Source organism: Fukomys damarensis, unplaced genomic scaffold, assembly GCF_012274545.1.
Source record: "Fukomys damarensis isolate Sample0158 unplaced genomic scaffold, DMR_v1.0_HiC HiC_scaffold_26, whole genome shotgun sequence".
NCBI lineage: Eukaryota > Metazoa > Chordata > Mammalia > Rodentia > Bathyergidae > Fukomys > Fukomys damarensis.
The window spans coordinates 29,893,177-29,909,253 of record NW_022900938.1 but is presented as its reverse complement, the minus strand read 5'-3'; the positions used below and the strand labels follow the sequence as shown (position 1 = coordinate 29,909,253).

Genomic DNA, 16,077 nt, shown 5'->3' with positions numbered 1-16,077 from the left:
AAAAAAAAAATCAGGTCCTTTGAATTTAAAGACACAATCCAAAATGGGTATCTGAAATGAACAGACACTTCTCAGATGATGAAATAGAAATGGAAAATAAATATATGAAAAAAGGTTCAACATCACTGGTTATTTGAGAGATGCAAATTAAAACAATGCTGAGAGTCCATCTCACTCCAGAAAGAATGGCTATTATCAAGAAATCCAACAATAACTAATGCTGGTGGGGCTGTGGGGGAAAAGGAATGCTTCTCCACTGTTGGTAGGAGTGTAAACTGGTGCAATCACTACGGAAATCAGTGTAGAGATTCCTAAAAAACTAAAACTAGAGGTTCCATTTGGCCCAACTATTCCCCTTCTTGGTTGCTTCCCAATAGAATTAAAAGCATCATACCACAGTGATATATGCATGCCCCTATTTATAATGGCAGTTTGTAACAGCTAAATATTAGAAACAGCTCAAATCTGCATCAACTGATGAATGGAAAAAGAAGATGTGGTTCTTTTTTACACAATGGATTCCTACTTTGCCATAAAGAAGCATAAGCTTGAGAAATTTCTAGCTAAATGGATGCACCTTGAGACCATACTCTTAAGTGAAATTGGACATACATGTTTAAATACTGCATTTTCTGGTACAAGAAACCAAAAGTGTAAATAAAATGCATAACAGATATCGAGAAATTGGAAGAAACTGTTCAAATGAGAAGGGGAAAAAGTGGGAGTAGGGAAGGAACATGGAAAAAAGAATAGAAGGAAAAAAATAGAAACAAAGCCTTTTGTAAATAAGGAGGGGAAGAGGGGTTGAAGGGAGGGGAGGAGAATGGAAAAAAAGAATAAGCAAGACACAAAAGAAAAGGCAAAACTGGTACAAATTACCTATGATTAATCATCATTATGTATATCTGAAATGTACCGATAGAAAAGTGTTTGTATTAAAAAAAAACAAAATAAGAACTTAAGAACATGGTAAATTATGCATTTTGTTGACTTTAGCAGCAATAAGATACTGACTAATGTGGAGAGGCACATTCTTTTATTTGTACCTATTCAATGGAAAAGGTTTTCACAATTTTATCCTAATTGTGATACCAAATGTTTTCTTCAAAAAGAAATGGCTGATCATTTTTATAATTATAAATTCAAAGTTCTGTTGAATTTACTGTCATATAAATTTCAAAAATAAATGTCTTTAATAGTGTCAACATCAATTCTATTTCCTACATGTGTGTATGTCTAGAATATTTTTATTCATTTCTAAACATTCATCAACAAATTATACTATTTCTTATTTTTTAAATTATACTTATGGAAGTTATAATTTCTACTCAGCACATAAGTTGATGTTTTAAAATACATTTATAGAGGGCTGGAGACATAGCTCAGTGATGCTGCACCTGCCTGGCAATTGCAACTTCCTGGGTTCAACTCCTAGTACTGAAAAACAAACCTCTCTATATATTCATAGAGAAATTTATACAGTAATTTTAGTTATAATTATTATACTACAATCAATTTATAAAACACATAAATGGTACATAAAACAATAGCATAAACATAGCCAGGTGGGCACAAAAACACATTTCACATTGCATTGTGCCAATGTTTTATAAAAACACCCCAAAGTATACCGGAGATGTTCATTAGTTACATACTGCAAAATAAAAATCAGAACATTTCTAGCAAAGCAAGACTCCACAGCCAAAGGATAAATGTAATAAGTTATTCCATTTTACTCTGCAAATGTTTACCTTTTAGATTAAAATAAATACACATATTTGGTGGTGATTATTTTTATTCTTCATTTAGCCATAGAATTTAATAGAAAGTCACGTATTGAGCAAAATTACCTTAAGCAATCTAATTGCGGTCACCCAGCACGTCCTACTCTGCTCTTCTTCTGCACAGAGCATTTTCAGGTCTCGGGGCCCTCCTGCTCTGTTAGGCTAGAAGGCCACAGCACATTGTTTATCGTTAATGCATATCTTGAAGGTAACACCTGTTGAAATAAAAGCCACTAAAATTCTCCTATATATATGAGAAAGCTGTCTCTTTTAAAAAGCAATTAAAAGAAACTCAAGCTTACCTAAAAGGCTGAGGCTTGCTTTATTCATCTATCAAAATATTAAGCCTGTACCTTAAAACAGAATCCATAGCTAGTTGGTGCTCCGTGTTTTTTTTTGCCTGCCAGGGACACATAAACATCACTACTGCCAAACTCGCTGAAAAACTGCAAATGTCGTGGCTCCTTAAAAAAAAGAAAAACGGTGAGATCATACCACTAAATGTGTGTGTGTGTGTGTGTGTGTGTGTGTGCTGAAACAGATACATATTTTGCAATATCAGTCTTAGCAATTCCATTATATTACATAATTTATATCAGGTAAAATTTATCACAAACAATCTCTGTGTAGTGGAACAAAAAAGACCAAAAAAAAATGAAAAAATACCACTAAGTCACTTTGTTTTTAAATAAGCAGAACTGCACACAATTTAAATTGACAAATGGCAAACTGGTCATGATTTAATTTCTAATGATATATATTTATAAATATAGAAATATAAGTTATATTTATATCATAAATATTAGTATATAAATATAAACTTATGTAATATCAAGTATATATTGTTTAAACTTTCTATTCTCTATAACCAGCATTTCAAGAAATCTGAAAGAGAAAAGAATAGCCAAGGATGGCTGTTCAAATTGTTTCTTTTTAATCCCCATTTAAAATAATGGCAGCTTTTCAAAGGGAAGAGGTAGGTTTTATCTTCTGTAGCAGTTAGCAGTGAAAAAGGAGAGAGAGATGATTCTGGCTATTTTCAGACACAACCACCCCTCGCACCACAAAACACACCGCAGGAAACAATGAGACAGGGTGCATGACTTGCTTTACAGAGAGAAGGAAACACATACAGACGAGGTTAGGGAAATCACATGCAGTGAAATATGGCTGATTTTCAAAGTAAAGTAGAACCATGAACAGCTATTTTTTCTCTGGGAAATCCATGAGATTTAGAGTTGGCCATGGGAAATCACTGGGTCATATTATTCTGTTATAGGTTAATAACTTGGAGAAGTGTTTAATTCTGCAATTGAATGTATAATCAAAAGTGGCCAACAAGCACTTGTTCTCTGAAACCTTGCTACCAATGGAGTGATCTCAGACCATCAGAATCCAAAGCACTGTGGGACTTGTTAGAGATGTAAAGTCTCAGGGCTCCCTCAGATCTCCTGAATCATTCTCTGCATGCTAACAAGATCTCAGGTGACATCATGTGGACTCAAACGCAAACACACACACACGCACACCCAGAACATTCAGTAATATGAGCAACCCAACCCTATCCAAATCCAAAGAAACATTACTGTCATTTACCAGTAGGCTATTCCAACTCTGATGATTGGTAGAGGAAGCAATTCACTATATGTCATTTTTCTTATGCACTTTAATGAAGGACTATAGTTCTTAACTCCACTGAAGCACAAGGCAGAAAGATATGTTTTTTCAAAAGACCCTTACCAGGCATACTGGCTTATGCCTGTAATCCCAGCACTTGGGAGGCTGAGGCAGGACAATCACTATGAGTTCAAGGCCAGCTGAACTGCATAATAAGACCCTGTCTCAATAAAAGCTATAGGAAAAAAAAAGTCTCAGACTTAGGCCTTTAGAACAATGAAAGAGAAAATAGAAAGGTACTTGTAGCACATCTTTTAAAACTTTTTCTTGGTAGAAACTGTTTGCTAACAAAAAATGTCTGATTGCTAGGAAGATGAAGGAAAACTATCCTTTTTCACTGAGAATGTAGAAATCAATATAGCTCGGTCACTCATGTGGAAGTAAAAAGCAGGTTAAGAAACACTGGAAGGCAGTAAGAAGCATGATAAGGGTCTTACCCCTGCTAATTTTTGTTTTACTATTAAAGGCATACCAAGACTATGGCACTAAGACTAAGGCCGAGTTCATGCCTGGCAAATCTAAACATGCACGTATAAAGGACAAGATGAGAAGAGGGGCACTTAGAGGTTTCTCTGTATAGGTAACACATAGGCACATCTCCAAGGCTTGCAGTACTAGTTTACTAACTCCCATGTTGCCTTTACACCTCTACATCAATAAGACTTTCTCATAGAAAGGGATAGACAATGTTCTCCTTGCCAGCAGGAATGCCATACTAAAGTTAGATAAGCTACACATTTTATATCAAGGTTATAATTATTAAAGACGTTATGGTTTATATCTAGATGTCCCCCTAACCCTCATACACTCATAGGTGGGGCTTGGCGTGATGATTAAATAATGGAGGTGATATTCACTAGTGGATTAGTCCACTATGAATTTATAACTAATGTAATGTTAGGAGGAGATGGGTCACTGGGGCATGGCCTGGAAGGGTGTATCTGCCTCCTTCCTCCCTTGATCCTTCTCTCTGCTTCCTGTTCGCCATGCTGTGAGGAAGCCTCCTCTGCTATGCCCCTCTAGGCTGTGCTGCCTTGGAGCCAGCCGACTATGCACTGAAACCTCCTCTACAAACTGCAAACCAAAAAAAAGCCCTTCCTCCTTTAGAGTTGTGAGTGTTGGGAACTGTGTCCCAGTGATAAGAAAGTAACTAAGATTCTGGTATGAGAGAAATGGGGTCATTGCTACCCAACCATGTGTCTCAGAACTCTTTGGAACAGCCTTATGGGAAGTTTGGGAAAGTGTGGAGATGATGGCTAGAGGAGCAGCCCTAGAATGCTGTTAGTGAAGCTTGGTGAGAGATTCTGGTTGGAGCTCAGACCAGAAAGAATGCTGACAGTAATACAGCCAGAAAAGACCAGGTTCAAGAGGTTTTAGTTCGGAAGTATTTCCATGGAATGGGTAGGTATAGTCCAGGCGCTTGCGTAGGACAAGGAATGAACCGCAAGAGTACACCAGGTACCAAGTGGCAAACAGCTACATTTACTAAAGATCACAGAAAGTTGTGTGCAGGGCAGGTCTGCGCCAACAGACAGGAAAATAGTGCCAGAGTGACAGAAAAGCTAAAGCACTGCACAAAGGTCACAGCACATGGAAAGAGAAATAGCAAGTTCCTTGAATCTTAAAGGATATGCACTTCAGCCCAGGTGCCTCCCCCTGAATCTCTAGAAGTGATTGAAAGGAATGACTGAGAGGGTGCTGTGTTATCTCAAGGGTTCTCAACATGCATTCATGCCCTAGAATTCAATGTGATCTTAATTACATGCATGACATGTAGTACATATTTATGAATACTTAATGTTTGAGTAGGGTGAAGGTGTCTAAGGGTTGGGCTAGGAGGTCACACATGCATGTGCTCTCACCCGGAGCATCAGAGATCTCATAGATTTTTGTTATTTTTTTCCCTACCTCTCTCAGGACAGTGAAAGGAGGCATGAGCCATAGGTCACTGTTTAGATTTAAATGGATGGAAGGGAGTGACTTCCTCAGCTCCACTGTTCCTAACTGTATTATAAAGACTCATTGGCAATTCCACTCCAAGCCATGTGCTTTATGCTCTGGCAGAAAATTTGTCTGCATTTTTTTCATGTCCTGAAACTTTGCAGGAGACTGAGATTAAGGTTAACAGACCAATTAATCTGACAGGAAATTTCAAGGTAGCCAAACATTCAGGCTGTGGCTTGGGTACCGTCGAGGGCTTTTAGCCAATGCAAATAAACAGCAAATACCCTTTAAAATACTTTAAAATCTTATGAGTTTGTTCAAAAAGAAAGCTCTAGTAGAGTTGGAGCTTAAAAAGAAGGAGCAGAGAACTCAGTTGCTAAAATGATTAACATTAAAAATAAGGAAAGTACTTTAAAATAGGACAAAAGGAAAAAAAAAGCCTTGAGGTAATGTGAGGAACCAGTAAAAAATAATTCTGGACAATGGGTTTTCCTGAGCAACCTACTAAAGAAGAATAAAGGAGTTAAAGAGGCATTATCATTTCTTCCTGTGAAGTATCACTAGAATGAGAAAAATATGATTTACAGGATTTAAAATCTATTTTTCCTCTGATGTTAAAAGCAATAAATCAATCCAACACACATTTGTTAAACAACGACAAACAAATGGTAGCTTATTTCATACACAGAAATATTAGGAAAAGAGTAATCTCACAGAAATGCCTAAGACAACTCTAAAATGTGGCAAAAATGGGTATTAATCTTAACACTGCTTAAGATGGAAAAATTTGAAAAGTACTTTAAATATTGAAGTAAGATTAGGTAAATCCATCTATGTGAAAGCTTAAAGTATCCAAATGACATATACTTTAAAATATTTCTGTGAAGGGATGGGTTACTAAATTAATAAAGTCCTATTCCATGAAACATTACACTGCAGGGAAAAACATACATGTGTACACATACATACCCAAACATAAAAAAGGCAGCCAAGGAAAATTATTTGAGGGAAAGGCTAAGACTAAGCAAGAGTACTTCAACTTACCTTCGATGTCCCCTTAGTAGAAAAATATAAACCCGATCTTCTGAGAAGGAAGTAAATTTTTTTCCAGGACTTCTTTCCCTGTTCTTTTGCATGTAAGAAACCATGGATTTCAGGATATGTACTTGAACTTATAAACATCTGAAAGAAAAATTAGTCTCATAATACTGAGCTTTTAGCCTTTTACCAACCAATTAAATGTAAATATGCTAAACCAAAGTGTCAATATTATCCATATATCATTACTAAAATCATAAGGCATGTAAAATAAAAATAAGTCTTTCAAAATCATGAGACAAGTTCCAAATGAAAATGTTCACAAAATATATATTCTAAGTGATCAATACTTAGCTAAACACAAATTATAAGCTATTGTAATGTCTGCTTGAAAAGCTGGATTTTACAGAATTAAGTCCTGACACTTGTCATCCTTTTGCATGGCTTTCCTTGAGACTATAGGTTTGTTTATCAACATCACTGTTATACTCTATAAGACCACAATCCTAACTTCAATTGTTACTCAAGAAGTTGAGCCAAGTTCACCTCCCTGATAAGGGTAAAGCATACAATATCTTCTTTATCTTTTATGATTCTCAATTACGGGTATGGCAGGTTGTGTTTTTTCAGAGAGTATTCCAATAGTATCTCCCATCCCACATGCTCTTCTGCTATCTGATCTTTGCGTTGAGCCAAGAGGCTGCATCTGTTTGTCCACTCCCTTGAATACGATGAAGCCCGTCACTAATTTGAAAAATGGAATATGGTAAAAGTGACACTCAGCAAGCTCTACATGTAGCCCTAGCAGGACAGTTTCCACAACTTAACTCTTGGAAGCCAGCTGTCACTTGGGAAGTGTGATCACCTGAAGACTACCATGGACAAGAAGCCCAGTGAAAATGGAAAAGCCCTGGAGGGTGATGCACCATGTGGAGAGAGAGAAAAAGAAAAGCCAGAAGTGCCAAGTCATGTGTAGTGAAAAAGCAAGTTTAGAAGGAAACCCTCGATCAATAGGCAGGGAATCAAAGTGCTTCAGAAACAACCCTCCCAGAAAAACTCTTCCCAAATATCTGCCCCTCAAAATTACTGGCAAAATATGAGTGGGTACTTGAAGCCATTAAGGTTTGGATGAGTCTGTTATACAGTATTAATTAACTGAGACAGCAGGCATAGTTATCAGACAAAGGAGAATGGAAAGGAAGAGTTCTATGTGAGGGCCTATGCTCAGCACACTTAATAAGACAGTAGAAATGCATTAGTGTCTCATTAAAAGAAGAAAATAGAAAACCCTATGAATAAACAAATGCAAAAATGGAAAAAATGAAAAGTAACAGAAATTATTAACTACAACTATATAATATATTTTAAAAGGCTATTCAGAGAAACACTGATAGAATACTTACATTTTTAAGCAAATTGCTAAAAATTTTCAAATTTAATGAGCCACGGATATTAATTAATTGACATGCAAAACAGGCAAGTAGGTTTTTTAGTTTGAGTGCTTTCCAAGTTATTAAACCAAACCAATTAAATTTTAAAAAGAGAGTCATAGAGGTCACAGTAAAAAAAAGAAGAAACCTTTTAAAAAGTGGAAACATTGCCTCAGCAGAGAGAAGAGGTCAGGGGCACATGCAGGACTATCTGATTCCAAAGACTATGATTTTTCTTGTTTTTATAATTTAACATTAAAGCAATATAACTATGCTATAGGAGAACTGGGCAAAGAAGGCAGAAGACTAACTCTTTCCCACCATCATGTCACAATGCAGAGGTGAAGCTCAGAGAGCTGAGATCTGGGGGCCTTGGCCATAGCTGCTACTAACATTTATCCTAATAGTCTGAAAACATGTCCCTGGGAAATCCAGCATCACAGGAAGAGCTTTTAGAAAAATCTCTCAGGATTCATCGTATTTGTAAAATACTGTAAGCATGAAAATAAAATATACTATATAAAAAAGTCTATAGGGAAAATATCTGATAGATATATTTAAAGTCAAACTGTACCAGAAATATTAAAAGTCATCTTAACTAATGACCAGACAATACCAAGCGAGTGTGGGAATGCCAGGGCTCAGCAAAAGAAGTGGCAGCCAGAATGACCCACTGCTCAACACTAACTTGCACAGAACTTTGTGATATCAAATCTACAAATCTATCAAACATAAAATAACAAATTGTTCACTTATTGTTATGACGGTGTCTTAGAAAACGGTCATCTCAAATAACTGCCAGTTTGTGAGAAATGAGTCCAACAGACACAAAGTTAAAGAAATTTTTAATTAGATAACTAGTATTTTTAGTTGGCCTGAAACAATCTGCAAATAATTCCATCATAGATATTATGTATGTTATATGATATATAATGCATTCTGTTCTTTTCATGCCTTTCATTTAACTGCTAAATATTTTATCAAAAACTGGTTGAGGGTATTTTCTGTGAAGGCCAATACTAAGTATCAGCTGGTAAAATTCCTGCAATTTATGGGGACTTTTTCAAAGACTTACAATTTTTTTTAACCTATTATCACACAGCAAAACTCTGAAACTTTCCTTTCATGACAAATATTTTTAAATATTTAAAATCTTTTGACAGCTAGTAAGGACTTAGAAGAATATGGTTAGAGGTATTATTGATTTAGGGCATTCTTTTACACATTTTTTTTTCTTCCTTTTTGGTTTTACCTCCAGCAAAAATGAGTCATTCAAGATACCACATTTCAAAATCCAGGCATGACAAAAAAGACATAAAAGTTTCTCTATTATAGTGTTACTGACATATTCTAATGAAAATATATTTTACCTGCAAAATCTGTGTGGGGGATATTTCACCATTGGTTTCAGTTGCAAAAGATACCATGTGTTCTGGAAAAAAATACTGACGAAAACAAACAGGTTAAATTAGCTCAAACTCATGGTACAAAAGATTCAATTATGATCAATATAGTAGTGTATAAGCAAAAGTCCTCCAAACAAGTGTGTCTAATATTCAAAGTGATTTTGAAAACACCAGTCCTTGGACTCCACCATCACACATCTTTAACGAGCATATGTAGAGATGGCCCCAAAGATTAGCAAACACCCCAGGTGATGTTTATGTGAGAGATCCTCTTACAAGGAGTTATAAAACACTGCTTTGGATTTGACAATGAACTCACTGTCACATTTCCCTAAGTCCTTCAAACCACTCCACCAGGTACTAGAATACTGCTGATCCATTTCAAAAAGTCAAGACTCAAGGAAGTAAAAGGCAAAGGCTATGCCCAAGGTCAAACACCAGAAACAGAGAAGCCAGTACTCAACTGGGGAGCTAGAAGTCCAGTCCTTTCTGCCGACTGTTTGTTCAAACTTGTTCAATCATAAAATGTATTCGGGGAAGTTGTTTAAAATAGCAATTCCCAGGCCTTATTCTTTGAGTTTTTGATTCAGAAGGTCTGTGCAGGTCTTGCATTCTGTGTTTTTAATATGTACTGGGACTTCCCTAAGTAAATTTCATGATCAGACAAGTTTGAGAAAATATATTCTCCTATATTTCCTCTAGGACAGGGATTTTTACAGCAGTCTGCTAACATTTGGTCTAATAACTGTGATGGGGTGGGTGCTGCCCTGTGCATTATAGGATATTTTGCAGCATTCTAGCCTCTGCCCACAAATAGCACTCCTGCTCAGCAGTCTGATGTGACAATTAGTAATGTCCCCAGGTATGGTCAAATCACCACCCTCCCACTGTTTCAAGTCTACAAAAAAAAAAAAAAAACCTAGTCTTGCTTAAATAAAAAATAAATATAGAAAAAAAATGAGCACTAAATTATATTTCTTTAAATGTAACTTTAAAATTCTCCCTTTAATAAAGGTTTGCAACAAGAAAATAATTTCCCTTCAAATCTAATTCTATTTAATTTTTATTAGAACTCTTATTTTCTTTGTCAAAGATCATCCCATTATGTTTCTATTAATAGGTTAAAATAAAAGAGTATGTAAGAGGTCTTTCAGGGTTTGAAAATATTCTATTATGATGTGTATCATATATTTTTCATAAAGGATCATTTCAACCCAATTATCCAAAACTTAGTGTAAAAATATGCTTCAGCTGCAGAGATAAAAACAATTTAAAATAATGAGCCCAGAGGCTATTCTGACTTCTCTAGATTCCTTGTCTTCATTAGAATGTGGCATACATTTATTTTCTTTTAAAGAGAACTATAATAAAAGTAGTATTTACTATATAATGTATTCTTTTCATAAAAATTAGGAAATTTGTGCAAGAAGCATTCTAAAATAAAAATAGATTGGTGGTGGTTTGGAGAACGGTACCTTACCCAGAAATTTAAGATCAACATGAATCTTTCTGCTTCAAGTTATTTTGTTTTCAGTGCAATGATTTCTGAGCTAAGTAGAAATGAAATGAAAAGTTGTATAATGCAATACTTTGGAATGTACTTCAAGTAATTCATTTTCAAAACAATGTATACTTTTTTGTGCTGTTTTGTTTTCCTGAAAAGGCAAGAAAAAGATGCAATGGTCCCCCAAAACTAGGTTTCTCACTACTTTTAAGTTAAATAACCAAAATGACATCAATAAAGCTTATAGAATGTTTCCCTATATATCTGAACTCCTATGTATCATCCTGACTTATCACTGTTCAAGAAATGTATTATTTTGCAGAATTCTTGTGTGTGTGCGTGCGTGTGTGTGTGTGTGTGTGTGTACGTGTATGTGTGTGTGTGTGTGTGTGTGTGTATTTTTTGGGGGGTGGGGGAGGGATACCGGGAATTGAACTCACAACTGTGAGCTTGTAAGGCAGGCAGAGGAACCACTGAACCAAATCCCTAGCCCCTCCTTTGGTATAATTTATAGTTACCCTCTTCACATAAAATTTCACTCACTAATTTAATTTCTATAACTGTTAATTGATGTTTCACTTACCATTGGGTTTTTAAAGAATTCATATTTGGCATAATTTTTTCTAAAGTATAGCTTATTTTCTTCTTCCATTCCCCACTTAGATAGCACTTCAATAACCAGCTCGTGATCTTCTATTGTTCTTTCTGGAAAGAATGCTTCAGTAGTGTGTTGACAGATAACCAAAAACTTAAATGTATAACAATACAAACATATAAAATAGATTACATATGTATCTTTATTAAATATAGCAAATTTTAACTCAATTACTAAAAATCCAAATTAATAAAATTTCTTATCACTTTTGAATTAGTAGTATCAATTTTTATACCAAAGCACTCACCTGAAAATAAAAATTACATAAAATACTGCAAAGTGACTTTTGCTAATTCTCTATATCCTTTTATTGCTATGTAAATTACAAGTTTGATAACATATCTGCATTAAGACATGAAAGCTATTCTTTCTCCAACTCATCACTGTGCCAAAATTAAAATATTTGTTTCAAGGTTGAACAATTCACCTCATTAAGAGATGAGGAATTCTGACAGGTTCAATATGCATTTAAGACACATAATCTGAGTAGTTGAGAAAAAAATTAAAACAGATAGATGCTCTAAATGGAAAATTCTCATGCAAGTAGGTACATTTGTTAGAGCAACTCAATTTCTTGTGGCACTTTATACTTTCCAGACTAATGTTAAGGAAAATATATTTTATATTAACAATGAAGATAATTAGGTAAGGTGGGAAGGCTCTTAGTAGAAAAGACATTTAAATGAACCAAGCAACAGCAATTTTAAAGAGGTGAAACATAATTTGCAAATTTTCAATTTTAATAAGAAATTGTGATGGTATTCATAATTCCCCAACTGGAAATCCTTAAATATTCATTGACATGAGCAAGAATAAACTGCTTAAAAAGCATCATATGTGTGTGTATGTGTGTATATATATTTATATATGTAAAATCTATATCAAAAAGACCCCAACAATATTGATGAATTTCACAAACATGATATTAAATGAAAGAAATGAGACACAAATAGTGTACACTGCATGACTCCACTTACATAAGGTTGAAGACAGGAAAAATTAATCTATGCCACTAGATATAGGGAATATGAGGTGTGCGGGAACCAGTCAGAGGGCAATGTTGTGTTTCTTGATCTGGGTATTGGTTACATGTAATACCTGAGAAGTCACTAAATGGCTGGTTCACTTAATGTATGTTATATTTCAATAAATAGGTTGGAAAGGAAAATAACCATGAAATTATCAATGCAAAAGAGGAAGCAGAGAATAGCCTGCTAAGGAATATGAAATTTTATACCTTTTTATAGTGTTTCTAGGACTTTTTTTTTGAAAAGTATCAGTGTCTTAGAAATTCAATCTTCAATAGTGATCTGTGAACCCTTGAACCTGAACCCTCAAAAGTAATGTGATATTTAAATAGAAGCTTATTCATCTGAAAGAGAGTTCTTGAAGGAGTGTTCAGTGAATATGCATGAGTTTGAGCTAAGTGTATATCAACACTCAGGGTTGTGCTCCTAACTCTGATTGCACCTTTTCTGTCTCATTGACTAGTTCCCTTCTCTGCTTCTCCTCCTGAAGATTTGTTCCTTAGTTCAACTCTCCCTTTTCCCTCTCTAAACTGATTCATAGTCTTCTTTTCTAACACATTAGTGAGGTTCTTTAAAGCAACATCTCTTCCTCATTGCTTTCATCCATGCTCTAGTCCTAACAACGAGATATTCCGCCACCTTAAACACAGTTTGTGTAAAACCACAGTCAGTATGTTGGCTCCTCAATACAGTAAATATGGAATTACCATAAGATGCAGCAATTCTAGTTCTGGGCAAATACTCTAGAAATGAGAGATTCAAAAAGATATGTAAACACCAATCTTCACAGCAGCATCCTTCACAATATCCAAAAAAAACAAACAAAAAAAGACAACCTACTGTCCATCAAGGGGTACACACACACACACACACACACACACACACAAAGGAATACATACAAAGTCTTACAAATGAATCGAGTTATGAATACATAACAACACAAGACAAACCTTGGAGGCATTGTGCTCGATGTTAAATAAGACACAAAGGACAAGTATGGCACAAGTCCACTATATAAGATATCTTCAGAGACGCAGAAGGGAGGATGGTGGTTGCCAGGGGCTAAGGGTGAGGGGAGAATGAGGAGTTGTTGTCTACTTGGTATAGTTTCAGTACAGGAAGACGAAAAGTTCTGGTTATAAAGAGTGGTAGCTGTTGCATAAGAATGTAAATGTAATGTCACAGCGCTATATATTGAAAAAAAAACAAGATGGTAAATTTTATGTTATGTATATTATACAATAATTTTGTTTTTTTCCATTAATTTTATTGGTACAATTTAGGTATACAATACAGTTACATTAATCACTGGGATCTTCTACCTTTATAGAACATAACTTTGTTCTTAATTTTTTCCCCATTCCCCTGCCCTCTCCTCCCCTACACCTATTTACAAAGACTTTGTTTTCATGCTTTTTCCTTTTTTCATAATTTTACAAATACCTTAAAAACAAAACAATATAAACTTCCTTTTCACTTCCCTCAAAGTACTTTTTCATCCTTAATTCTCTTCTCCATTATTGTTGTTTTACTATATTCTCCAAAAGAAACACAAAATAAAAACCCACTTTTGCATCTTTCTCTGCACACATTCCTACACTCTTCACTCCTGACAGACCCAGCTACCAGCTGCTCCTCTTCTACATATCCTTCCCAACCAGCAACCCTTCCCTCGCCCCACCCCACACTGTCACCTCTTCGATTTCGACCTTTGTCTTTTCTCCAAACCTCTAGTCTCTCATTTTTCTAATCCATCCTGGACAATAATATCAGAGCAAACCCCTAAAACATGTATGTCAGTGTAAATCTTGCTCAAAAAGTTTATTTACTTCTATTTTTTATAAGATAAACCTATGTAGTTTGGCAGCTATAATTTAATTATCATCTATCCATTCCACAAATATTTACCAAAGGCCTACAAGGTGTTAGACACTCTTCTTGGAGCTGAGAATTTTGCTGTAGATAGGACAGTAAGAAATAGCTGCTTTGGCCTGGGGATTTAGCTCAGTGGCGCCGCCACCCTGCCACGCAAGCACAAGGACCCAAATTCAATCCCAGGTACAAAAAAAAAAAAAAAAAAAAAAAAAAAAAAAAAAAAAAAAAAAAAAAAAAAAAAAAAAAAAAAAAAAAAAAAAAAAAAAAAAAAAGCTGCCTTCTGCCTTCATAGAGATTTCATTGTAATGGGAAGGTAGACGGTAAATAACATGTAAATCAAAAGCTGGCTAAAAACTCTACAAGATAAAAAAAAAAAGCAGGAAAGAGAGAGAAAGTGCTGAAGGTACAGGAAAAAGATCTATTTGCAATAGCTTGACAGGGAAGGGTTTATTGAGAAGGTGATATCTGAATAAAGATCCAAAGGAGAAGAAGCAAAAGCCAGGCAGATACTTAGAGAAAGAAAAAGAACAAAGCCCTTGAGATACAGGAAAGGCCAGTATGTTTGAAGCACAGCAAGGAGGTTTATGTGACTACAGCTGAGTTAGTCAAGGGGAGAGGAGCAAGAGAAGACGCTGGAGAAGAAATGGTGACAAGATGGGGCTGTACGAAGCTAGGATTCAGCTTTTCCTCAGAGTTACATAACAAACCATACTGAATACAAGAATAATATGAACCAACATGTTTTAATTTATCATACTCCCTGTGGAGTACAAAACTAATTTCAAAAGTTTCAAGGGCATGAAGACCATATAGCAGACTATTGCAACGAACCAGGGAGTACATGGCATGTTTAATTTTTTTTGAAGCAAAACATTTATTGGTACACTTTAGATATACATAGTGATAACATTCATCATAGTGAATTTGCACTTGTACATGATATATCCTTTTCCCATTCCTCCCCTGGTTTACATTAGCATGTGAACAGTGGATGTGGTGAGAAGTAGCAGAATCTGGGTCTATTCTGAAGATATTGTCAATAGAATTTGCTGACACAGGTTATATGGAGTGAAAAAAAACAGAATACTCAAGGAAGACATTGAGGTTCTTGGCCTTAGCATTTTGCAGGACTGCGCTACCATTAATGAGTTAGGAAGACTGAAAGAGGAGTAAGTTGGGGGAGAGTCAAAAATCACCAAGATAGCAAATGAACTTTCATCCCAAGTAATCTTCCAATCTTTATTCTATTTCTCAGACAAACTCAGCTCATATTTTAAAGCTCATAAAACACAGATACACGAGTAAACATATTACCTACTAAACATTGTACCTATATTCTCTGAAACTTCAGTGGGAGAAAATTTCAAGGTATTAACCAAGATACTTGCTTATTTTGTTACCAGGACCTATTACCTTTGTCTGTGATTAAGGAAAAACCTGTCTTCTGTCTGCAAAGCATATTATACCAAGAGAAAAATAAATGACGGAGACATCTTCTTGGTTTTTTGGGTCTGGTAAGTATTATTGCTTCTGGAGACTCATCCCAGCCCAGATGACTACTGCCTCACACAGGGATCTAGCCCAATCTTCCTGGGAAAGGAGCTAAGTCAAAGGATAAATGAGGAAAAGTCACTAGGATGAACAACAATCATGTGTCTGCACCCCAAATCAATGCTTCTTCTGGGATTACACAAGCACTCGGTAGGCTAAGGCAGGAGGGTCGCTAGGAGTTCTAG

At 35.4% G+C, this 16,077-nt stretch overlaps 1 protein-coding gene across 1 annotated transcript in view; it reads right to left on the bottom strand.

The window, feature by feature from the left end:
- Grb14 (growth factor receptor bound protein 14) overlaps positions 1-16,077 on the bottom strand; it is an 85,846-nt gene that overhangs the window by 33,270 nt on the left and 36,499 nt on the right. The window contains exons 3-7 of the mRNA XM_010606866.3: positions 11,367-11,488; positions 9,244-9,318; positions 6,450-6,587; positions 2,138-2,248; positions 1,851-1,946 (exon numbers count right to left, since the gene is read on the bottom strand). Of these exons, the coding sequence (XP_010605168.1) occupies positions 1,851-1,946; positions 2,138-2,248; positions 6,450-6,587; positions 9,244-9,318; positions 11,367-11,488 (542 nt within the window). The remainder of the gene's footprint in view (positions 1-1,850; positions 1,947-2,137; positions 2,249-6,449; positions 6,588-9,243; positions 9,319-11,366; positions 11,489-16,077) is intronic.